This window comes from Dendrobium catenatum, unplaced genomic scaffold (assembly GCF_001605985.2).
Source record: "Dendrobium catenatum unplaced genomic scaffold, ASM160598v2 original_scaffold_274930, whole genome shotgun sequence".
NCBI lineage: Eukaryota > Viridiplantae > Streptophyta > Magnoliopsida > Asparagales > Orchidaceae > Dendrobium > Dendrobium catenatum.
In genome coordinates, this window is record NW_021593325.1 from 159673 (window position 1) to 185247 (window position 25575).

The 25575-nt window shown below is 36.2% G+C and overlaps 2 protein-coding genes across 2 annotated transcripts in view; both read right to left on the minus strand.

Annotated features, from left to right (window-relative positions):
- Positions 1-3307: 3307 nt before the first annotated feature.
- Positions 3308-3907, minus strand: LOC114579079 (protein MET1, chloroplastic-like). Its single transcript, XM_028692784.1, has 2 exons — positions 3812-3907; positions 3308-3719 (listed from the first exon to the last, which is right to left on the minus strand). Exons 1-2 carry the CDS (start codon positions 3905-3907, stop codon positions 3576-3578), a joined length of 240 nt encoding a protein of 79 aa, XP_028548617.1. The 3' UTR covers positions 3308-3575.
- A 7244-nt stretch (positions 3908-11151) lies between these two features.
- LOC110098723 (protein MET1, chloroplastic) overlaps positions 11152-25575 on the minus strand; it is a 21879-nt gene continuing 7455 nt past the window's right edge. Inside the window, exons 3-7 of the mRNA XM_020825635.2 lie at positions 12504-12598; positions 12277-12353; positions 12051-12171; positions 11588-11647; positions 11152-11495 (exon numbers count right to left, since the gene is read on the minus strand). Of these exons, the coding sequence (XP_020681294.1) occupies positions 11352-11495; positions 11588-11647; positions 12051-12171; positions 12277-12353; positions 12504-12598 (497 nt within the window). The 3' untranslated portion in view covers positions 11152-11351. The remainder of the gene's footprint in view (positions 11496-11587; positions 11648-12050; positions 12172-12276; positions 12354-12503; positions 12599-25575) is intronic.

Below are 25575 nucleotides of genomic sequence, written 5' to 3' on the forward strand. Positions count from 1 at the left end.
GGGGGGATCACAAACATTTAAATATATCCCAAATGCTAATGAAAATTCAAAATCTAAAAAATACAAAAACTCAAAATATTTAAAATTAAAATAAATCATCAAATAATCAAAATAAAATTCATTCACACTCCACAACAGTTTGCCGAGGTGGATAAATTCAAAAATTACTTCAACTCACAAAGAGCTAATGTCTTATTGAGAATATCACTAAGCTTTATTTTCAAACAATATCTTTCCAGTAAAGACATTGCACGTGTTCTCTAATCGATGGTTTTATCGCCAAATGACACCACAGGTAAACGGTTATGACCGGGACCCTCTGAACCCTTGATTATGTCGCCGAATGGCACCACTAAATTATGGTCATGATTATAGCCCAAATATTCCTTAATTGCTTCAAATCCTTGAGATATAAATCAATATGATATAATCGATATGGCACAAAGCTCTCTATTAGCTAAGGTGGATTCAGATTTGTCCGCTTAAGCAAATGTTCACCCCAGGTCTACGAGATACTCTTGGATGAAGCAACCTATGACTGCTGACAATGATTGCTCTGTTAGGTTGGATCGACTATCTCCTTTAACTAAGTAGACCAATGAGCAAGATAATCCAGGACGACGAATTTATGGGATCTTGATCGGGTTTATCATCACTTCCCTCACCATCCGCTTTAAGCACAAGATGGTGGAAATTTTACTTTTAAATATTAAATCTCAAAACTATAAACCTATGCTACTATTATACACCAAATACTATGTATTCATTTGATGAATAGCCTTAATCTAAAGTTCTCTCTCGTTTTCGGGAGGGGTAATTAACTATAGGGGCTTGCGCCTATAGGAAACTAGAGCTCATATCATAAAGTCATCGTAAAATGAGGGTGAAATCTTTGGATAATGTCTTATTCAAATCCCAATCTATCTTCTGAAAATTTGCCTTAGAACTTAAGCGTTAAAACTCTTTTTGACGACCCGAAAAGAAAGAAAGTGGTCCGCGGAGAGGCCGTGGTGTGAATTTTTTAAGCCCACAATACTCTTCTTTGATATGAGCATAAATCCGTGTTATTTGTAAGAAACTTTTAAATAATTGATTATATTGTTAGTCCTGCCATTTCAAAAATCTTCTATTATATATATATGCTCGTAGATATTGCCATGCTCGTAATGAATTAGTAAGTTTGATAGATATGTTATTTTTTATTTTTTGTTGCATAATATAATGGAGCAAACTCTTAAATATGGAGATATTGTATGCTTTGATCTAAGAGCCTCACTATTTTGTCTAGTTAGTGTAATTTTTGAAGAGGTCACCAATTCTAGGATTTCTCTGGGATGAGCACGCTTAATTAAGGAGTTTCTTATATGAAATTTCAACCATTACATCAAAAGGCACCTTGATGCTTAAAAGTTTAGCTTTTTTTACTTAAGGAGTTTGACACAATCTCCTATACATTTGTAATACTCGTATTCTTATTGAATGCAATAAATATCATATTTACAAATCATATCATGTTATGAAATGATAATATTCATATTGAAAATATAACCTCCATTGAAAATCATTCATGAAAAATTGAAAATTGTAAACATATGTGCTATTGTATGTAAGTTAGTACAACCCTATTAAATATTGGTTAGTCGGGCCGATGGACCCACATACTGACCATTCTCTAGGAAATCATTAGATTTTCTTGGGTTGGTGTTTTACTTCTCGATGATGGACATTTGACAAACTGAAAAATGAATGCCTGGAAAGTTATAAGGGGGTATGATGATGCAATGTGGTTGCAATTGTAAACATTGGAATACATACATTTACAACATCAGCATGCATCATTGCTTTAATACATTGATTTTAGGTTGGGACTCTAACCTTTTTATTGTTCAAACTACATGTCACATTCTTTTATTGTTTATGCTTTGATAGATTAAAATTACTTGTGTTTGATTTGTCAAACTTACTAATTATTACTTTTCATAGCAGGTCCTGTCAAAGTGTTAGGTGGACCGTCATCTCAAGAGCAAATCTATCACCAATAGAAATTTTATTTGGTACTTATATATTTGTAGTATGTCATTTATATAATTACCTTTAAGAGTTGGATAGTTTTTTTTTTTTTTTTTGTTATTATTACTTTCAGATTTCTTTTGTTTGTTGTAATCATTTTGCATTGATGTACTATTTGAAGTCACAATGAAATAAAAGTTCTAATCTCTTTTATGTCTCTAATATGTTCGATTATATTATTAATTTATATACTTTTCTTTTTGTGAATGCAAAATAGAACTTTATATCCTTTCATCACGTCTCGTGTTGCTAGGTTGTACTGCCTTCCCGACTTCGGGGTGTGACGGGGAACGAGAAAAAATGCGGTTGCTATTTTAGCATTGAGGCTAGTGTTGCATTTTGCTCAACTCAGAGTAAATTTTGTAGGTTTCTAACTGAAATATCTTAGAAATCAAAGAATATTTCAACAAAAAATCAAGTCCATTGAAAATTTGAATTTCGCACGAAATTTGAAACTTATTTCTAGTAGTAGAAAAATTCACCAAAATTTTGCCGCAATGTTATCAAAACAAAATTTGATGGAAAATTTTTAATCTCATGATTCCTTCAAAGCTCTCCCAAGATTGGTGGTATTAAGAAAATCCCATCGTTTCTACTCATCGTTGTTCATTGGCACTTTACAGAAGCTAATGCTTCCAACAATCAGATTCATATCCTCTCCAATTATAATAATAATTGAAAAATAAAGTTCTCAAATCCCAGCCATCTAATATAAATTGGATGGTTCTGATTTTTCTTTTTTTTTTCAAAATCAGTGAGTTTTAAAGAAACAAAGAAAAATCAACCCCAACCATCAACCATCCAAAGTGGATCGGATGGCTGTGAATGGTTGAGATTGGATAACTTCATATCCGAACCCAAAATTGTTAAAGCTGGCAGCACCATGAATTTTGCTTCCAATATTGCTACCTTAAGGAGATCTCCAACCTAAAAACTCATTTTCCACCCCAAAATGTAGTAAAACTTCAAAATGTAGTCGTTTTTCTCCAATTGAACACCATTTATTCTTCTTTCGCGCGCTTCCTACGAAAGAAACAATCTTTTGCGCACTTTTCTCCTCTTTCGAGCACTTCTTCAACAAATCCAGCAACGAATTTTTTTGACGTAGGTGAACAGTCTGAAACTAATATTGGCATTGCACTGTTCACCTACAGAATTCGGCGTGTGATTTGAAATCCGAATGGAGCATATGACAAACGACATACGGTGATATGAAATTCGGCTGGAGATGACCTTATATATGAAAAATATATTCTTTTTTTTTTTTTCAGAAATCAAGATGGTACACAATAGAAGAACAATGAAGACATAAAATTTGAGATATGAATGGCTCTACTAAAACCTATATGATTATATCTCTTCAAACCCTCCCAGAAAAAAATAAAAACTATACACAGAAGCAAGTTCTGGTATTTGAGGTATCTTTTTCTTACCACATGGTGATCGAAGTTAAGAAACAATGGCAAAAAAGCCTGATTTGTTGGCCTCTTCAGTATGATTGATAATCATTTCTTGTTGAATATGCCGAAAAGGGATTTGATTGCATTGATGGCATTCTCGTTTATGAAAGACTCATCATACTTCTTCATAAGGGCCTCAAATTCTTCTGATGCTCTAACATTGGCTAAGTCTGGATCGCTGCGAATTCGCTGCAACAAAAAAGAGACAACAATGGCTAAGAAACTGAGCAGAGGATCAATTGCAGAAACTGAAGTGAGTTTCTGTCGGTCTGAATTCTTACCTTGAAATTTTCATATCCTGCTTTCAAGGCATCTTCTAATGCAGAAAGTCCAGCATTTACCTGTACAAAGGAGCAGCTTTTAAGATTGAGGCACATTTGGGTCTGCTTTCATTGAGCTTCAGCCTCCAATCCACCTCCCTTACAGTCTTTGATCCATAAGCAACCAATCGAATCCCTATCTGACTCTTCCTCCCATCCAGCCACAAACAAAACCCACAGGTCGTAAGCCTTGCAGCCGTGACTTCCACTTCGTTTGCTCGACCTCCCAACCTCTTGATCCGGCTACCACAATCCCAAACGCCACTCACCCATGTCCCTCGATCCCGATTCACACTCGATCGAGCCCGACATCTGTAGCTGCGCTAAATCTAGCCGCAAGCTTCGGCCAAACGCCCCTTCTTTCTGTGCTGAGGCCTCCAACAGTAGCCGTCGGATCCCGATCCTTTCTACTTCACTCACTAGCTTGTCCACATCTCTCTCTCACGACTGAACCAATCATCTATTCACTGTTCTGACCTTCTACCTCCCCACGCCCTCCATATACAGTCTTCACAACCCAGCACCTCTTCTAGTCCAAGCCCACCATTCAGCCCATTTCCTAAACTCAACCTCACAAAATCCAAAGTCATTTCTTGGTTTTCTTGGTTAATCTCTTTATTATTGTTATCTTGAAAAAGGGGAGAAAAAAATAATGGTGAAATATTTGTGTTTTGTGGACATCATTGTCCCTGACATTTCCACCATCATCATTACCCTCGACATCGTCGACATCGCAACTGTTGACCCCTTCGCAAAGGTATAATGACCCCTTAAACCTTAAAGCTTAAAATTCCGCATTTTGGCGCTATCGGTGGACCCTACACGCTCTCATAGCATGCTGAGAGAGAACTCGGTGCAACGCTTGCAATGAGGTAGGTAGGCCTCTAAGCGCTCTCATAGCATGATGGTGACAAAATGAAGTACCCGTGTGTGCCTTATTTGTAGGATTGAAGACTACGGTTGTGGTGTCACCTGACACCTATCCTACACGCTCTCGTAGTGTGATAGGGAAGGCCCAACTCCTGGAATTTCCCCTAGACTGGGGAGACGCTGGGATGCTATCAAAATTCAAAGCATAGAGGACCTGGATTTGAACTGAGTGCGGGGGACTTGAACTAAATAAAACTATAGGGAACATAATTTGCAATCACAAGGAACCTGATATAATACTTAGAATAAAATTATAATTTGTAAAACAATACAATTTTAAATTAAATGCAAGTGAACATGCAAGAACCCGTGGTGGATAAAGAACCCTAAGGGTGACTTGCTTGCAAGTAAAGATCAAAATAAAAAAAATATGATGACAAGCTTACAAGCAATAACACAAAATCTATAATATGATCATCATGTTGACTGGAATGTGAACATCGACAAGCAAGTTCATGATGTAATCACAAATTATCTTTAGGTGCAACAACAGACTTGTGATTTTCAACATGGTCACTCACAAGCAATTAAGTTGAAGAGAATGTATAATTTGCAACGTCGGGTTGTCACACAAGATAAATCAATAGTAAAGGCTGCGGGCCACTGGTAAACTGAGGTAGCAAATTTGCAACGTCGGGCTATCACACCAGATAAATCAGTATATTTGCAAGTGATATGTATGAGACTCCTAACACACTACACAACTTATTTACAGGCTAAAGTACACCCAGTAGATTGAATGCTGGAGAAGATGACAACATGTAGAAGATGAATAAGCCAAACTGTGTTGTCAATGTGTTACAAATGAAATTCAATGCGTTGGTATGTTACGCCATCAGATCCATCAGATCCATAATATCCATGCAAGCGGACAAAAGACATCCACAAGCTTCCAAATGAAACCCAACGCATCTCTTAATGACAGTCATTTGCATAAGCTGATCATTACAAAAGCATCCCCCATGCATTAAAATATGCACTGATGCATCACATCATGCATATACACATTGCAAAATACAAAACACATCATGCAAGAACATTATCCAACATGTAAAATGTCGTGTGCAACAGCAACATGCTACACCGACATGCAAATGCATCACGTACTGCATGAAAGCACTAAATCATCATGCTAGTGCATTATACAAGCAAACAGACAATGCATGTATACATCATGCATGCATATCATGTAAATATGCTATACATATTAGCGCATTAAGCTTCTACATATCATATCAAAATATCATGCAAGTATGATAAAGCAATGCACAAATGCATATGTTAACATACATGCAAATATGTAATTAAATATCAGAACGGGCATCTGCGAGCATATTATAGGTACACACATGATGTCTGAAGATGCTGCACAAGTCAAGAAGTGAACTTAAGTTTGAGTCTAATACTTCTACATGAATATATAAAAGTCCACACGGATCGAACTATCAAACAAATATATGGTCATGACATCGATCGGGATATTCATTTTATACATGCATATTAGGCCTTTAAGGTCTACAATTAAAAAAATCACTAATAAAGGCATAAAGCCTATAACGAACCCAATCCTCTGTCAGCAAGTAGGCAGAGTTGACAAGGTTCGACTGACAAAACAAAATGCTGATGATGGCCGTGTTAATAGAAAATCTCAATTGGAGGGGACCAAAAACATTTAAAATATATCCCAAATGCTAATGAAAATTCAAAATCTAAAAAATATCAAAACTCAAAATATTTAAAATTAAAATAAATCATCAAATAATTAAAATAAAATTCATTCACACTCCACAAGAGTTTGTCGAGATGGATAAATTCGAAAATTACTTCAACTCACAAAGAGCTAATGCCAGATCGAGAATATCACTAAGCTTCATTTTCAAACAATCTCTTTCCAGTAAGGACATTGCACGTGTTCTCTAATCGATGATTTTATCGCCAAACGACACCACAGGTAAAGGGTTATGACCGGGACTCTCTGAACCATGTGATTATGTCATCGAATGGCACAACTAAATTATGGTCATGGTTAGATCCCACATATTTCTCAATTGCTTCAAATCATTGAGATATGAATCAATAGGATATAATTGATAGGGCACAAAGCCCTCTGTTAGCTAAGGTGGATTCAGATTTGTCCGCTTAAGCAAATGTTCACCCCAGGTCTACGAAGCAACCTATGGCTATTGACAATGACCCTTCTGTCAAGTTGGATCGACTATCTCCTTTGACTAAGTAGACCAATGAGCAAGATGATCCGAGACGACGAATTTATGGGATCTTGATCGGGTCTATCAATACTTCCTCCACCATCCGCTTTAACCACAAGATGGTGGAAATTTTACTTTTAAATATTAAATCTCAAAACTAAACCTATACTGCTACTATACATCGGATACTATGTATTCATTTGATGACTAACATTAATCCAAAGTTCTCTCCCATTTTCGGGAGGGGTAATTAACTATAGGGGCTTGCGCCTATAGGAAACTAGAGCTCATATCATAAATTCATCGTAAAATGAGGGTGAAATCTCTGGATAATGTCTTATTCAAATCCCAATATATCTTCTAAAAATTTTCCTTAAAACTTAAGCGTTAAAACTCTCTTCGACGACCCGAAAAGAAAGAAAGTGGTCCGCAGAGAGGCCGGTGCGCGAATTTTTGGAGCCGAGAATACTCTTCTTTGATATGAGCATAAATCCGTGTTATTTGTAATAAACTTTTAAATAATTTATTATATTGTTAGTCTTGTCATTGCAAAAATCTTTTATTTTATATATATGCTCATAGATATTGCCATGCTCATAATGAACTAGTAAGTTTGATAGATATGTCATTTTTTATTTTTTGTTGCATAATGTAATAGAGCAAACTCTTAAATATGGAGATATTGTTCGCTTTGGTCTAAGGGCCTCACGATTTTGTCTAATTAGTGTAACTTTCGAAGAGATCACCAATCCCAGGATTTCTCTGGGATGAACACGCTTAATTGCGGAATTTCTTAGATGAAATTTCAATCATTACATCAAAAGGCACCTCGATGCTTAAAAATTTAGCTTTTTTTTTACTTAAGGAGTTTCACACAGTCTCCTATACATTTGTAATACTCGTATTCTTATTGAATGCAATAGATATTATATTTACAAATCATATCATGTTATGAAATGATAATCTTCATATTTAAAATATAACCTCCGTTGAAAATCATTCATGAAAAATTGAAAATTGTAAACATATGTGCTATTGTATGTAAGTTAGTACAACCCTATTAAGTATTGGTTGAAAGTTCGTTAGGGATGTTAAGCCCTATAGAACTGGCCCAAGGCTAAATAAAGAGAGTGGTAAATTGGTAAAGAAGAAACTTTAAATCAAAACACAAATCAAAATCACCACAAATAAAACAAATGCGAAAATTAAATGCGGAAGCAAATAATAAGAAAGAACATACCGGATTTATAGTGGTTCGGTCAAACCTTGACCTACGTCCACTCCTTGGAGGCACCCTCCAAGTATTGCACTAAAATAAGTGCATCTCCTTTAGCCCCCACAGATAGGCGAAGAAGCCCTTACAAAATCACTTCCACCTTCCCCGGTGCGGCGGAGTTGCCGGGTCCTTTGACACTAAAGAGATCTTCTTCTTTGGTGAACTTCCCTCGAGACAAGCCTTGAATCCGACGGTATTAAGATGCAAGCCTGCCGGAGCAACCGTGTGGAATCCCCCTCCACACTCCCTTGAGTCCCCCCTCACAGAATCTTCTCCCTCTCTCAGACTTCACCCGTTCCTCACTCCCTTTCAAGTTTTCTCTTCAAGTTTTCCCCACAAGAACGAAGCTACAATGGTTGCCAAAGACACTTACAAAGTGCCTTGTCATCTCTTAAATAGAAGGGCTCAAAACAAGCTCATTAATGTAAGTTGCCGACATTATCATCCAGGAAGATAGGCATATCGTCCTGGCCGATTAGTTCAAATATGAGGAAAATCATCCTGAATATCGCCCTGAAATGAAGCTGGACGATATCTAATCGGCCCGGACGATCTTGCGATCAGCCCGGACGAAATCACCATTAATTGCTTTCCAAAATTGCCAGAGAAATTATAGAAAAATTATCCTGCATAGTCATGGCCGATATTTTATAGTCCAGGCCGATCCACCAAGCCGATATCCAAAAATAAGTATTTCCTAAGTAGATCTGGCAGCAGATTCTTTCTGAATTTAGCCTATCGTCCTGACCGATACAAAATCGTCCAGGATGATGTGTTTTGCATAATGACGACTGCTTTAATGAGGATGCCCTAATTAGGGGTTCTGCTTTTGAACAGATCGTCCCGGCCGATATAAATATTGTCTAGGACGATGTTACAAAAAACAGTAAACTCTAGGGAACAGTCAGAAACTCTTATACGTTACAAAGCATCAGGAGCCACAACAAATACAATAGACTCAAGAAAGGAAAAAGGGTACAAACTTACTCAGACCTAGTCTACCCAATCTTGAGCTGATTCAAAATTGCAGTCCGATCGTATGAACCTAAAATGTCAGTACATAAGGCAGTCGTAGAGAAATAAAAATGTTTGCTATCATCAAAATCATAAACCATTGATCCGCAACATTGGTTAGTCGGGCCGATGGACCCACATACTGACCATTCTCTAGGAAATTATTAGATTTTCTTGGATTGGTGTTTTACTTCTTGATGATGGACATTTGACAAACTGAAAAATGAAATCCTAAAGAGTTATAAGGGGGTATAATGATGCAATGTGGTTGCAATTGTAAACATTGGAATACATACATTTACAACATCAGCATGCTAGAAATCATCGTTGGAACCATGGCATATGACATCATTGCTTTAATACATTGATTTTAGGTTGCTACTCTAACAAAATTTGATGGTATGTCGTCTGTCATTTGCTCCATGTCACATTCTTTTATTGTTTATGCTTTGATAGATTAAAATTACTTGTGTTTGATTTGTCAAACTTACTCATTATTATTTTTCATAGGAGGTCCTGTCGAAGTGTTAGGTGGACCGTCATCTCAGGAGCAAATCTATCAACAATAGAAATTTTATTTGGTACTTTTATATTTGTAGTATGTCATTTATATAATTACCTTTAAGAGTTGGATAGTTTTTTTTTTGTTATTATTACTTTTAGATTTCTTTTGTTTTGTTGTAGTCATTTTGCATTGATGTACTATTTTGAATTCACAATGAAATAAAAGTTCAAATCTCTTTTATGTCTCTGGTATGTTCGATTATATCATTAATTTATATACTTTTCTTTTTGTGAATGCAAAACAGAACTTTATATCCTTTCATCACGTCTCGTGTTACTAGGTTGTACTGCCTTTCGGACTTCAGGGTGTGACGGGGAACGAGAAAAAATGCAGTTGCTATTTTAGCATTGAGGCTAGTGGTGCATTTTGCTCAACTCAGAGTAAATTTTGTAGGTTTCTAACTGAAATATCTTAGAAATCAAAGAATATTTCAACAAAAAATCAAGTTCATTGAAAATTTGAATTTCTAATGAAATTTGAAACTTATTTCTATCAGTGGAAATATTCACCAATTTTTTGCCGCAATGTTATCAAAACAAAATTTGATGGAAAATTTTAAATCTCATGATTCCTTCAAGGCTCTCCCCAGATTGGTGATATTAAGAAAATCCCATCGTTGTTCATTGGCAATTTACAGAAGCTAATGCTTCCAAAAATCAGATTCACATACTCTCCAATTATCATAATAATTGAAAAATATAGTTCCTCAAATCCCAGCCATGTAATATAAATTGGATGGTTCAGATTTTTCTTATTTCAAAATCAGTAAGTTTTAAAGAAACAAAGAAAGATCAACCCCAATCATCAACCATCCGAAGTGGATCGGATGGTTGTGAATGATTGAGATTGGAGAAATTTATCCTTCATAATCTGAGACATCCGAACCCAGAAATTGTTAAAGCTTGCATCACCATGAATTTTGCCACCAATATTGCTATCTTAAGGGCATCTCCAACCGAAAAACTCATTTTCTACTCCAAAATTACAGTAAAACTTCAAAATGCAGTCATTATTTTCCAATCTAACGTCATTTCTTCTTCTTTCGCGCACTTCCTGTGAAGGAAACCATCTTTGGCGCGCTTCTTCCGCAAATCCTGCAACAAATTTTTTTGCCGTAGTTGAACAGTCCGACACCAATATTGACGTCACACTGTTCACCTATCGGAATTTGACGTGTGAATTGGAGTTTGAATGGAGCATGACAGACGGCATACGGTGATATGAAGTTCGGTTGGAGATGGTCTAAATATGAAAAATATACTCTTTTTTTTCCAGAAATCAAGATAGTACACAATAGGAGAACAATGAAGACATAAAATTTGAGATATGAATGGCTCTACTAAAACCTATATGATTATATCTCTTCAAACCCTCCCAGAAAAAAATAAAAACTATACACAGAAGCAAGTTCTGGTATTTGAGGTATCTTTTTCTTACCACATGGTGATCGAAGTTAAGAAACAATGGCAAAAAAGCCTGATTTGTTGGCCTCTTCAGTATGATTGATAATCATTTCTTGTTGAATATGCCGAAAAGGGATTTGATTGCATTGATGGCATTCTCGTTTATGAAAGACTCATCATACTTCTTCATAAGGGCCTCAAATTCTTCTGATGCTCTAACATTGGCTAAGTCTGGATCGCTGCGAATTCGCTGCAACAAAAAAGAGACAACAATGGCTAAGAAACTGAGCAGAGGATCAATTGCAGAAACTGAAGTGAGTTTCTGTCGGTCTGAATTCTTACCTTGAAATTTTCATATCCTGCTTTCAAGGCATCTTCTAATGCAGAAAGTCCAGCATTTACCTGTACAAAGGAGCAGCTTTTAATGGTTTCCAGCAATTGCAGATTTTGGGTGATAATCTTAGGCTTCATTTGGGACGACTTTTTTACTGTTTCTTAAAACAGCTTTTTAGTAAGAAATTAAAAAATTTGTACTAAAAAGTTGCTTTAAGAAGCAATAAGAAAGTCATCCCAAACGAAGCCTTAGAGTTTTACTATTGATGTATAGATAGATGATCATCTTCTAAGCAATTTCATTTTGCGATCTTATCTTAGGAAAAATTCAAGTAATTTCATTTTGCGATCTTATCTTAGGAAAAAAAAGTTGTGAAAATTTTTAGTTCTACTTTGAGATTAATGCAATATTAATTAGATATGCATTGCACTCATTCAAAAGCTTTAGTAGGATATATATTCCTTATCTTACCTGATTAAGCTTTGAATAGCAGCATGCCACATTGTAGTTTGCAACTGAGGCTTCATCCGGCTCTGGTTTTGATCCTAATACTGATTCAAATTTCTCCAGAGCTTCTTCATATTTATCAGCCCTTCAAACCAATAATGTTAGCCTAATTCGACTTTATTCTCTAGATTTATGATGAAAATTTCCTTGAAAAAGAAATTTAAACAATACCAAGAAGATGAGTTCATACTTGTAGAGGGAAAGTCCTTCGCGAAGATCATTCTCCCTCTGTTCCTTCTGTTCCTTTTTTCTCATATAGTTTTGAATCTGAAGTCATTTTTTCAAGCTCAATTTACAACATCTGAATTAAACACGTTGATCTTATAAAAAACTATGAATTTCTAGCTTCTTGAGCAGTGCTAACTATGATAAGCAGCAATATAATTAAAGCAGGTTCATGCAGGATATGATTCATACCTGAATTTCCCTAACTCTGTTGCTTATAAACCCTGCATTTCTTTCAGCTCTAATGATCTCTTTCTCGGTAAGTTCAGTATTATCGATAGGCTTTCCTGGCACAACACATGTACAAAGGATCATAAGAAATACTCAAAAGCTGGATTGGCATAGGAAGGTTCGTTTTTTTTTTATTAATATTATCGTTGTTTACTTTTTTTTGTTTTTGCAAGAAACTGCGATTTTACAAGACTTCAAGCCGGCAACTTCTTTTATGGATCCAAATATAGCCAGTATTAAGGAAAGTCGGTAGGGGTCACAATGGGTTTTCAGGCCGGGGTCAAGTCCAACTCAAAAATGACCTGTCATCATTTGACCCAACCCGATTAAGAAAATGGGTCATAGATCCAATCTTGAACCCGACCCGGTTCAAACCCGGGTCGACCTGACCCAGCCCGACAACAGTTTTTTATTTTTACTTTTGCTAATTTAGTATCCCGCTTTCGCACGCTTCTTTTGTTAAATCTCGCTTTCTAACCACCTCATCGGTCGACTGACCAAATCCATTTTGTGCGCTTCTCCTTCTTTCATTTCGCACGCTTCTTCTTCAACAAGAATCCCATAAATCGGTCCCGTCCGCCCCGCTTTCGGGCTTTTGCTTTCACGCACTTAGCCGCTAAGCCGAACCAGTGAACGAAAATGGCGAATCGCCAACGAAACAAAATCCCATTTCAGCCTCCTGTCTATGCGTGCATCTTCGACAAAATCTGTAAATCCTTCGGATCTAGGTCAACGCCAATTTAATTTTGAGTTGGCAGGGTGACCCAAGCCCGATCCATTTGTTAAACGGGTCAACCTGAATCCAAAATTTTTGGGTCGGGTTGGCGGGTTGGATCAATTTTTTGCACCCCTAGAAGTCGGTATGTTATTGTTGAACAACATGATCCGAGTACAAGATTAGTTCTCCAAGTAAGAAAGACCAACTCAATAAACTAGCCAAACATATGCTGAACTCACCATTGAATTGAAATTGATCAAAACTACCCAACCAGAAAGTATACGGGGCCCAATGTCCGGCTAGGAAAAATTGCCTAAGCCCGCCATGTCTGCTCTCCCGAGTTCAAAGCTAATTGAGAATCTTGCCAAAGCTGCTCGACAGAACTTTAACATGTATCAACGAAGTAATCAAGTGACTTCACCCAAATTCACCCTTTGACTACATTTATTAATCATAGATTGCCAGCCTATTTCACCACGAGTATTTGTTAAGTCTTGTTATGCAGTTTTATTTGAACAATTTATAAGTAGATATTTTTGTAATGCAGTACTTCAATCTAAATTTATAAATAAAAGGTTTGAAGATGAGCTTATCACATCCAATCATTTGTTCAAGCTAGACATTTTTAGGCAATCTAGTTAAGTACTAGAACTTCTTACCCTAAATTCTCTTTGTAAATTTTCTTTCTAGCTCAATCTATTCTTGTTATTAAAATTTTGATGTCAATCTAAATATAGATCTAACAAGGAACATTATCATCATTATTATTTTTAACAGCTGGTTCCATCTATTAACTGCTTTCATGATAGTATAAAGTTTTGAAACATAAATCTGATTTTTAGGAAATTGCTGTTTAAGGTTGAGATTAGCATGTGTTTGGCTTGAATGAGCATACTAATATTCAGAAGAAGCTCATAATAAACTTATTCAGCTATGATTCAGGCATTTTTCTCACTAGCATATGAATAGCTCAAGGGACTGTTTGATTTAGTGAAAAAGAAATATAAAGTAAAAAGAATGCAGTGTTTTAAAATTTTTCTTAAAGGAATGCCCAAGGAATTTATTAATATATATAAAATTTATCATTTAATTTATTTTTAAAATACTTGGAATTTATCCACTTTGGATGAATTTTAAATACAAAGCTTATCTGAAGCTTCACTATAAATAATTGTTCTGCTGTAGCTACCCCTACTGCCCATTGGCGTTAGACTCCTAAAAGCAACCAGAGCAACCAACCAACTACTGGTCGTAGACCAGCAATGCAGCCATAACCCCACCCACCACGCGGCCAACGGCTATTGCTCGCTACCAGGCCAACCACAAGCTAACATTGGCATCCGGATTGTTGCAACACACCGCAACTGACCATCATTATTGTCGTTTTATGATTGAATCATTCTCTTCAAATCAAACAAAAAAGATGATCTCATTATCTTTGTTTTATACGCATATAAACCAACCTTTAGCATACTTTATATGTACTATATTTATTTTTATATTAATATTATTTTTTTATTCCATGCAAAAAAACGACCTTCAGAGTAAAACCCTCTCAGTTGTCCGTCGCTGATTGAAAATCCAAGGGACTGAAGGTAAATACTTGAGTTCGCAAAGTAACCCTAAGGGGAATAACTTGAGTTTCACAAGCAAACCCTATCTCTAATTGGTGAAAACAGCGAGAGTAATGTAAAATTTGGGCGAAACAGCCCCAAAATGTAAGATTGCAAGAAGAGAGAAACTGCCAAATACAAATACGAAGGCAAAAATACAATTAATCTCAATTCGAGAGAAGATTTCTCTCCCAAATCTCTAGACAAGAGAGTTCTAGAAGCCCAAATGCCAAGAAACCCCCTAATTCCAGATCAATGCAAAACCTGAAAAACCTCCCATCCCCTCTCCTCTTAATTAAAACAATTTCCTAATCAATTTTCCCTCCCAGCCTAAACCGCCCCTCCGTTTAATTTTTCAAACACAAGGATGGGGGCCCGCTCGTTCGGGCTGGCACAAAGCCAAGGAGGCGGAAGGAAGTCCGCCTGCCGTATAAACAATTTTGAGCCGGCCCCCCTATGGGCCGGCTGGTACCGGTTTTTCACTGTGTACCGGTCTAGACGGGACATTTCTATTCTGTGGATAATGCAATGAATACAACTATAGTTTGTTTTCTAATAATCTAATGGTTTAGCTACATTGGTGAAGTGTAGAATCTGAAGAGACTTTATTTATATATACGATTTTGCTTCATTCTCAAATATTCTGTTACAAAACTTTCCTGCATTTACTAAATAGTCCTTTTTGACCTAAAAAGCTTAAGCTGATGTTGTCGTACGCTGATTTCTATTAATTTTTAACATGCCTTGTAATTGCCAATGTATGGTAAGCACAGGCTGGACTAGTCAAATCTTACATACATACAAATCCAACTGTCCATTAATTTATTCATCTGATTACCTTGAAATAATCGTAATCAAACAATACCAAGAATTTAAAAAATATCGTCTGCATATAACTGATATTTTTCATTCAAATTCACTGTAGGATCAATATTTAAGCTCAATTCAACCAAGCACAATGGATCAAATCAGAATGATCAGTTCACAAAGTCATGGGTATATAGCAATAATCGCCATTGAGTATTCGACAAGGGCTGATTTAGGGAATTTTCCCCAGGCAAAGCAAAGGCTACTGGATCAAGAATTCAAAGGCGTATTCCTATGTTTTCACTAAAAACATCAGAACTCAACGAGCCATGGCGAGTCGTTCAAAGATTTCACATGGACTTGCAATGTAAGCTTAAAAAATCAATATGTAAGATCTATATAGTCTTTATTTACAAAACAATAATTATTAAATTTTTGCTTATAGTAATTTACTTGTATTGTTCAAATGGGATTTTCCTAACACACTTTGCTGCCTTATCCAAATCTATTTAATGATGATTATGGGCTAAGCCTTAACACTTACAATCATTTTACACTTTCCGACCATTTAGTGAAAATTCTAAAACAATCACTTCCTAATTCTTTTTTCCCAATTGTACTATTCTCTTGTTTCTCAGCCACTCTTGTTAATAAGATATTGGTGTTTACTTACGAATAATTTCAATCTAAAAGATAAAATTATGTTAAGATACTACAATAACACATCATCGCAAACATATATCTTTACCTAACGATGGGCAGTTTGCGCTCATGCAATTTTTTATTTCTAATTGTGTCATATTAAGAGTTCAATTCTCATTTAATCTAATAAAAAAGGTCATTTCGAATACATTATATACCCAGTCTCTTTTAGCGTTTACCTTTACCTTCTTAAGCATTAGTCTAGATTATTAATACATCTATAAGCTAACTGAGGCCATAGCAAAGCCGAGTTTTATGTGACCAAATCAATCTAAAGATGACTTTCTCTAATATCTTATTTGCTATTGGAGCTACTACAAGACCTTGAACGATATATACTCATTTCCACATATGTCCGATTAAGTGTAAAGTACTCATCCACCCGAGCATTCTCTCTACAACACTAACTTAATTTTATGCTATCTTTAAGTGACCCAATATTTCTGCATCATAAATTTAATGGGGGTTCTGCACCACCAATCATATAAAAATTTTCCTTAAGTTTGAGGAAGTACTTTTCTATCACCAACATTCTGATGCTTTATCCTCCACTATCAACCATCCAAACTTGAATTCTATTAATAAGACCTCCCCTCTATTTTCACCAATCATTTTGAACAATAGAGTCCAAGATATCTAAAATGTTCACGTCATTTCAATAATTTGATCACCCAATATTTACAATCCGCACCACAAGATCTATTCTAAAATTATACACCAATGGTAATTTGGTTTTAAGATCTACTCAAATGAAAACCTTTAGACTCTAATGTTGACCCTAGATTATCAACTTTTTCCTTAAACTGCCCTCTCGTCTTTCAAACAAGAAAGATTATAACAAGAGGGGGGAGATTATAATCGCAAAAACCTACACCATAGTACATCCTCTTGCATAAACACTGTCATTGCCGAGTCCTAAAAGTTTCAGATGAAAAAAGTGGAGGGTTGTGTTAGGTAGACGACAACGCAGCATAAAACTTGTCGAAATTTAATCATGATCATAACAATATGTAAAGATGAGCCAAGATAAAAATGCTCAAAATTTGCTAGATGTTCGAAACATAAAATACATTTTTAACCAAAAACCTGGAAACAATATTAAGGATTATTTTTTTTTCAAAAATAAAATTTAAGTGTCTTTTAATTTTAAGCATTTTATCTTCTTCCGCTAACACACATTTAACTTGATGCACTAGATTTCCTGCAAAAACCACAATGAAAAACGAGAAATGCTATTTTTGGGGCAAAAAATAAACTCAGAACCTGAAAGCATTCAACAACAATAATTTCTATTCTCAGTTTTCTTCTAACACTTTATGACGAGAACAATCGTAGGCTAGTGAAGAATAAAGTATGTAGAAACTGAGAAATTTTGGAAGAAGTATATACTGACATATCGTTTCTGCATTTTCAAAATGAGCAAGGGTCCAATTCTTGACGGAATTGTATACATTGTAACGCCCATACTCAGCAGCTGCCATATTTCTCTTCTTCACCCAAAACACGGCACTGCATACAAGCATTATGGCATCCGGATCATTTTGAATTTGATTGGAAGCCAAGTATTGAAAGAAAAATAAATAATAAGATAACTGACTTATAATAATTATTCTGAGAGTGTAACAAAAGAAGCCCTTATTTCACTAAAAGAACAATAGAAATATACTAATGCTTTTTTAAATAGTGAACAATTTCAGTAAATACCTTAGTTGATCCAAAAATGTAATTAAAACTGGCTAGTAAGCATAAATTATATTTTAACAAATTTCCTTCCTTATCGAAACTTTGATTAATCAATTAAAACAACTGCCATAAGTGTTTTCCCTCCTATAAATTCTGACTGTAAGGAAATTTCACCAAATTTCTAAATATTATTTGTTTTTTTTGTAAATTAAAGGCGAATAAGAGTAATGGATAATTACTTTTTTAAATAATCAAATATGAATTGCTTTGATTTCAAAGGGTGCGCAATAGCAGGAGTGGATGCGGCAAAATTATTTTTTTGGTGCCCAAGCCAATGAGGTAGGCGCAATTTATCCATTCTGTGCCTTAAGTTTATTTTCTTTTTTTTTACCACTTTTAGGTTGGGTAAATTAAAAATTAATGCATTTTAACTAAGTGCAACGGGAAAATTCAAGTATTTGGTTGGATAGAATTTTAAATGCAATGTAATTAGAGATGAAACGATGTCGAGCCTAAGCCTCGAAAGTCAACGCCTTGGCTTGAGTTTTTAGCTTGTTAATATCGAGTTCGAGCTCAAATCTCGAACTTGAACTTTATTTTATCAAGTTCAAGCCGGCTCGCTTATTATGAAGAGAGAATGATTATGATTAAAGCATTTATTATAATAATAATATTAAAAAAAAAAAATAAAAGAAATAATAAAGAAATAAACTTAATGTAAGAAAGTCCAATATAATTTTTAATATGTTTTAACAACCTTGTAACTTAAAATGATGTAGAACAAAATGCTTGGATTAAATATATAATATTGAAAATAAACGCCTTCCTGAAATTAACAAAGCAATAATAATTATGTTTACTATTTAATAATTTAAACAAAATGTTAGAAGCATTAAAGAGATGAATTAAAGCTTAAGGCTAAAACTACAGATGTAAAAGTTTAGCAGATTCATGATATCCAAATTCTAAAAAGATTAGGTATGTATTGGGGGACTTCCAATAGAGATCCCTAATTTAACAATAAGATTAAGGCACTATTAAGAGTCTACTCCACTCAAAGCTCTTGATGTGGGCTAAACGTAAGATTGGTTGCACGACCCCTTTAATGATAGCCACAAATTAAAACGAGAAAAAACTTAGAAAAGCGAAAAGACTAGAGTAGAAATTTCACCTTGATCAAGATTTGGGGAAGACTATCCCGCCACTCTGAAGCGGACGAGAGTTGTTCGTCGATGGCGTTTGGTGAGAGTAAAGACAATCCTCTCAACGCTCTTACTACGGTTGTAGATCAATCTCAAGTTGATGGTCGAAGAACGGAGACTTAAGTGAATGCTCGATCTTGCCACTAATGCATTCAATTACTGTCAAATGAATCCGTGATCAAAGTTATGGATCCACCATGCGAATTGTGAATAGCATTTGTAATGTTACTAAGCCGCTTTCGGAGCAGACACCAACGGTTTCTTGTGTCGGTAGGGTTGGACAACAAAGTCTTGCGCAATATTTTTTGGATAGCAAAGCGCTTTTTAGAAGCAGATGGGAAGACGTGAGGGGGAGACTTGGGAGAAGCGGCTAGGGTTGAGGAGGGGTTAAGGAGATGGTGGGGGGGGCGGGTGATTTGGAGAAAGTTTAGTGGAGTAAGTTGAATTAGATAGGAGAGAGGGAGGGGTGGCTAGGTCTGTGGAGGAATTAGTTGGATTTATTAAGAGGGTTTTAATGGGCATTATATTGATAGAGAGCAGAAGAAGGTGGGATGATAGCCCTTGATTGCGGATTGAGAATGGGATTAATGAGAGGTAATTAGTAGAATTCATAGAATTAAGAATTAAATTAGGAAAGGTTTTAAGATACCATCTCCTATTTTAATTTCGAATTTGATATAAAAGAGAGTTTTCCTAATAAAACGTTGTTTAGAATTTAGAAGGATTTGAATTTGAAAATATGTACCTATCTAATTAATACAACAATTTTTTAGCGCAGTAGTAAGGCTAGTGGAGAAAGGAGGTCGGCAGCCTGGTTGAAAGTGGGTGGTTGCGGATGAGTTGGTGAGTTTGGCCGGCGATCTTAGATAGGTTTGGCTGGAGGTGTAAGGTGTTAGGTTCGGTGGTATCTAGAGGGGGGATTGAACGGAACAGCATTTAGGGATAAGGGGTTTAGCAACTAGCGGGGAAGGGGTAGCGGCGCCCGACAGCTATGGTGGAGGAGGGCTTGAAACCGCACTGGACTAGGGAGGATGTGATCGACGTCTTAAGGGAGGAGGAGGAAGGTGAATTAGATGAAGAAAGGTTACCACAAGAGCCCAGGACACTTCCTTGCATAGACTGTGAGGCTGATCACGTTGCCCTACCTAGTGTTCTCACCAAAGCCTCTCTCTAAAGAGCTCTCCACAGTACATGCAGGATTTCAATATATTAGTCATAACCTCATACGCATAGAAAAGAGGCTATAAATAAGTCCCAATACATACAGCCCACCAAAAAGACAATAGTGCCCCCATGGTCAACAAACACCTACGCCCTCAAGTGAGGGTAAATTGAATAAACAACATAAATAAATCAAAAATAAAGCGAGGTAATCGTCAAGGTCGTCGAATCTCAGGCCCGTCACTGGTAACTCTCCATGGTCGAATGCACATCATATAAAAATTCGCTGTTAATTATTTTAAGTTTTTTTTTTTTTTTTATATAAATGATTTTTCTTAAACCAAGCTATCTCTTAGAACAAAACTAGTAAAGGTCAAGACTTTCAAGATTGACTTGTTAGCACCAGCTCATCAAACTAAAGCTCACGATCATTATGTGAAGTTGAGATTAGAGCCGAGACTCCATGAGTTTAACTTGACTCATTACACCCCAAACGTAATTCATGTAGGTAGAATTATCACAATCTGTTACTAAATTAACCAATTATTACAAATATAACTATAAACATTATCTATTAATTTGCCGGCCGCAACCTACTTCCTCAAACAACATTGTCATTCAGCACCCCCCGACATCAATCGCCGTTCGGCTGCCTGTTGCCACCTTCCACTTGCCTACAACAACCAACACATGGCTGCCGGTAAATCTGCACCTCGCCAACGAACACAATACCTCACCTCTGCCAAGACTATTCCATAGAATCGGCTCGTAGCCTCCGCCACATGCCACTCAATAAGCAGTAAGCTCATCATACGTCGATCAGAATATATTTAGTACCGTACAGATCCACCAGCAGATCTCATCACTCAGCGCTCTGCCTAACATACTGGTCCATATCCACAACTCCGTCACGACCAATACTCCCCCACACCCACCACTCAATCTTCTGCGCTCTCGTATCCCCACCATCCTACATCCACTCCCTCTTACTTCACCACCAAACAAATAATAATTACTCTGCATTTTATTTACACACTCAATACAAACACCTCCAATTATTTTTAAATACATTATTATTTACATTTTATTCTTATTTTATTTTGCATTCTTTTTTATCAAGACACTAAATACCCTAACCAAAACAATTCTCTACACCTCACATCGAAATGCTCAATATCCAAATGACTAATGCTAGAATCTCTACACAGTCTATCACAGACCGATTCACACCGTGGACCTCAACTGCAAAAATCGAACAATCATCCTAAAAGAGTTGAAAGCTAGACTACTAAACCTTTAATTCGCCACCTATACTGGACAATAGTTACATTCTAAACATTTCGAGGCTCTAATGGGGCAGGTTGAAAATGGATTCTAAACTTACGTTTAGCATCTAATGTATACTCCTATCCTAACGCATAAATAAATAAGCTTTCAAAAAATTTCAAATCCTAATATAACTTTACGGATTTATCAATCAAGATGTCTGATAAAGTATTCGCTACAAATTATAGGATTATGACATTATTACAGAATTTACATTCAGCAGAATTTTCTAATCAACTCCTACCATTTTAAATTTACCAGAATTACAATCATGTCATAGAGATTTGTTTGGAAAATTAACATAGAGACCACCCAAAATTTTACTCAATTGCTATCTAGATACCTGCTTGAATAGATTTACTAAAAGGGCCAGTTAATTTAAGAGCTTCAACAGGATTTTGATAATTGATTATAACATACATCAAATAGTGGGACAAAGTTCAGAGGAATTTAGCAGTGCCAAAATATATCAGGTCTGAAAATGACTAGCAACATTTGGATTCCAAGCGCTTAGTATACAGAAGCTTGGACATTGGATGATTAAGCTGTTAATCATATCCTGTTGATGGCCGTCCTCAAGCAATCAGGTTCCTCCTTTGGGAATGGTAGTTTCCCGCAACCAGGAAATCACCTCCTTTTATGACTGTACTGAGTTTTGGTTAGTCTCTGTTTAATCTTTGCTCATCTCTGAGGTCCAGTTGGTAATATTTAAAATGTATTTTCTGGTTTAATCTCTGTTAATCTTCCCTGTCAGGCTTTGTTAAATTGGCTTAGTTGCTTTATATTTTGTCTTGTATTTCTTTTTGTTCTTACACAAGCCTTTTTGTTTCAATAAAGGTTGTTACTATTTTCATTCACACAGCTTTTTGTTTCATAAAGGTTTGTTTACTATTTTTCATAGTGAATGAAATCCACCCCCCCCCCCCCCCCCCCCTTAAAAAAAAAAGAAGAAGAGAATTGTGCCAGACTCAGAAGAATTCAAAATTTACTAAGATAATAAATAGAATGTACGGCTTTAATAAAAAGCCCCATTGGATTGCATATATGTTCACAATTTGCAAGTTTTAAGAAATGTAACGACATTAAACATTATTCAAAACATAAAATTCTTAAAAATTCGAATTACGCAGCGTAATAGATGTTTCATAAGAATTCTTTCTTTCTTGTTTCGGCTCCTTAATTTTCCAATTCGAAAGTGTTCCATCGTAACTTTCGCCGGACAAATGACAATGAAATTGCAAGGTTCTTTGCAGGGCTGAATGGTAAGGAGAGAGTTTCCATACCTAGTGGCAATGACTTTGTCTCCCAACAGCAAACTTGCCAGTCTTGTCTGCAAACTTCCCGGAGCTATGGCATCAATGTAAAGTGGATCCCATCCCTTCCCCTTTTGTAAATCCAACCCATAAGGCTTCTCAATCCTAACCTCATACTCCTCATACTTCCTCAATCATCTTTCTTACCCCCCTCGCCCCCCTCCGATTCGATGGCTCGGATTCTGTTTCTGATAAGAACCTAACCACGAAAGCCGCACAATTTGTCCAACTGGTGGTTCCCCCTGGCTTTGGCAAGAATCCGGAAAGGGCTTTGAAACGTTGGCAAATCGGAACATAAATGGGTTCTGTCTGCCAGATGCTTTGATCCTTGGAGAGGACAGATGAACAGAGATCAGAGGATTAGTGATGGAGCTACGGACATGTTTTATTGCTTCCGTTCCCAACCCTTTTTATACAATTTTGCTTACGTTTTTATGATGGTTCAGAACTCAGAGAAGAGGGCCTTGTGGATGGGAGAGAAGGGTTTTTTTTGCCTTTTTGGATTACATGAGTCTCTGACACTTGTGGGCTCTCCTTTTGCAGTGAAGAATTGACTTCATGTGAAATAGTGGGTAAATAGAATTCGGATTTAATGGCCATTTTGAACTATTTGAAAAATGGGGTCAAATATGATCTATTTGAAAATAGTTAGGCTTCCAGTTTTGATCTAAAGTTTAAAAAATATTAACACGAAATTATAATCTTACTAAGAAATTGACACTTTTGTTAAGATAGAATTGAAAATCTCAACATGAACCTGATCTAATCAAATTTGAACTAAAATACTAATACAATATGGATTTGAAATAAAATGAGTGTAAAATATTTCATATGGTAAGAGCTTTAAAATATTTGTGTCTAATTCAATTATAATGTATTTGATCGTTAGTTTTGATTGATTTTCAAATATTAATAATTTAAATCGTTGTCACTACCACTTGTCACTTTTAGTGGTTTCGTCGCTATCTCCATGATCACTCTGCCGTTGAACCTACTTGCCATTTGACGGCTACTTGGTTTTTGCCACCTCGGCTGTTCGCTCGCCTCCATCGTCACTGACCACAACCCATCACCGTCGCTATCAAGTCATTGGCGACAAAGCCGACACATATTAGCTATAGCTATTATTAGGCTTTATACTGCATCCATTTTTACTTAAGAAATGGAGTAGTTACTTACGTTTATTTGTAGTCCAATCTGAAACAACTCAAAAATATTTTATATACACTGCAACAGCAATGAATTTTTGTTTTAACTAATAATATTTAATTTTTATATCATTTAATTAATATAATTTATTTATTATACATTATAAATCTTAATTATTTGTGTAATTATATAATTTAAATGTGAATAATCATAAACTAAATCAATTATAATATAAACATATAAGATAAACTTCTTAACGGTTTTATATAAATTTATAATCTAACATATGAACTAAATTTATATTAAATTTAAAACTTAAATTTAAACTTGAAGGTATTTAAATTTAAAATGAGATACAAATATTAAATTTTGAATATAGAGTTTCTATTTATTTTTAGTCTAAATTTAAAAATTATTTGTATATTATAATGTCATCCTTTTAATCTTGTGTGTTATATGATAATATCATTATTAATTAGGGGTCAATATTTGGACACGACACGAAAAATCTAAGACCGGACCCGACTGGAAAATTCGGTTGGACCCGACCCGTTTGAAAATGGGTCAGGTTTGGGTTCGCAAGATTCGACTGTTTGAAAAAAACCGGGTCGGGTTCGGGTTTGCCGGGTCATACCGAAAACCTGTTTATTTTAAAAAAATGAATTTCCCTGCTGCACCCGCCCGCTGTCGCTTCCCCGCGCTGCTCGCCCTGCGCTCGTTGCCAACACAGGCGTTGTACCGTTCCCGCTCGCCATCCGCCGCTGCCGTAACCGCGCTGTCGCGCTGCCCAACCGGTGCCGCGCTCGCGCACCTCGCTGCGCCGGCTGCCGCGCTCGCGAAACCCGAGCTCCTTCTCTGCCGCGCGGGTCGGTCGGTCCAACCTGGCAACCCGCCCGGTCGGGCCTGAGTTCGAATTTACGACCTGTTTTTACCTAACCCGGGTCGGGTCCCCGGGTTCAAATTTCTGAACCCGTTTGAAACCCGTGTCAAATTTCGGGTTCGAACCCGACCCCGATCCGTGACCTGAATTGACACCCCCTAATTATTATGGAAGGAGAGAGGAAGATAGAGAGAGATCTCACCTAAGGAAGAGGGAAGAGAGAAAATTACAAATTTTCCACCATCCATCACACCCTTACTAAGTCTTTTGATTTGATGGAAGATGAGGGGGAAAAAGTGGAAAACTCATGTAATTAACAAGTCTCCATGATGTAAATCTTATAAATGGATGTGGATATTTTTATGTTGTAAGTAACCATATTTTGAATGGCAATTAACGATTTATTTACTCTTGTTGCGTCCCATGGAGTAATTCGCGGCGGTAGAGAAATATATGTTTTAACCGTTTAGCATTGTACG

Bases quoted from the DNA above. Each gene is read 5' to 3' on its own strand.
- LOC114579079 (XM_028692784.1), bottom strand. From the start codon at position 3,907: ATGTGCCTCAATCTTAAAAGCTGCTCCTTTGTACAGGTAAATGCTGGA. The intron at 3,720-3,811 runs GTAAGAATTCAG...TTTTTGTTGCAG, and splicing joins CAGGATATGAAAATTTCAAG to CGAATTCGCAGCGATCCAGA.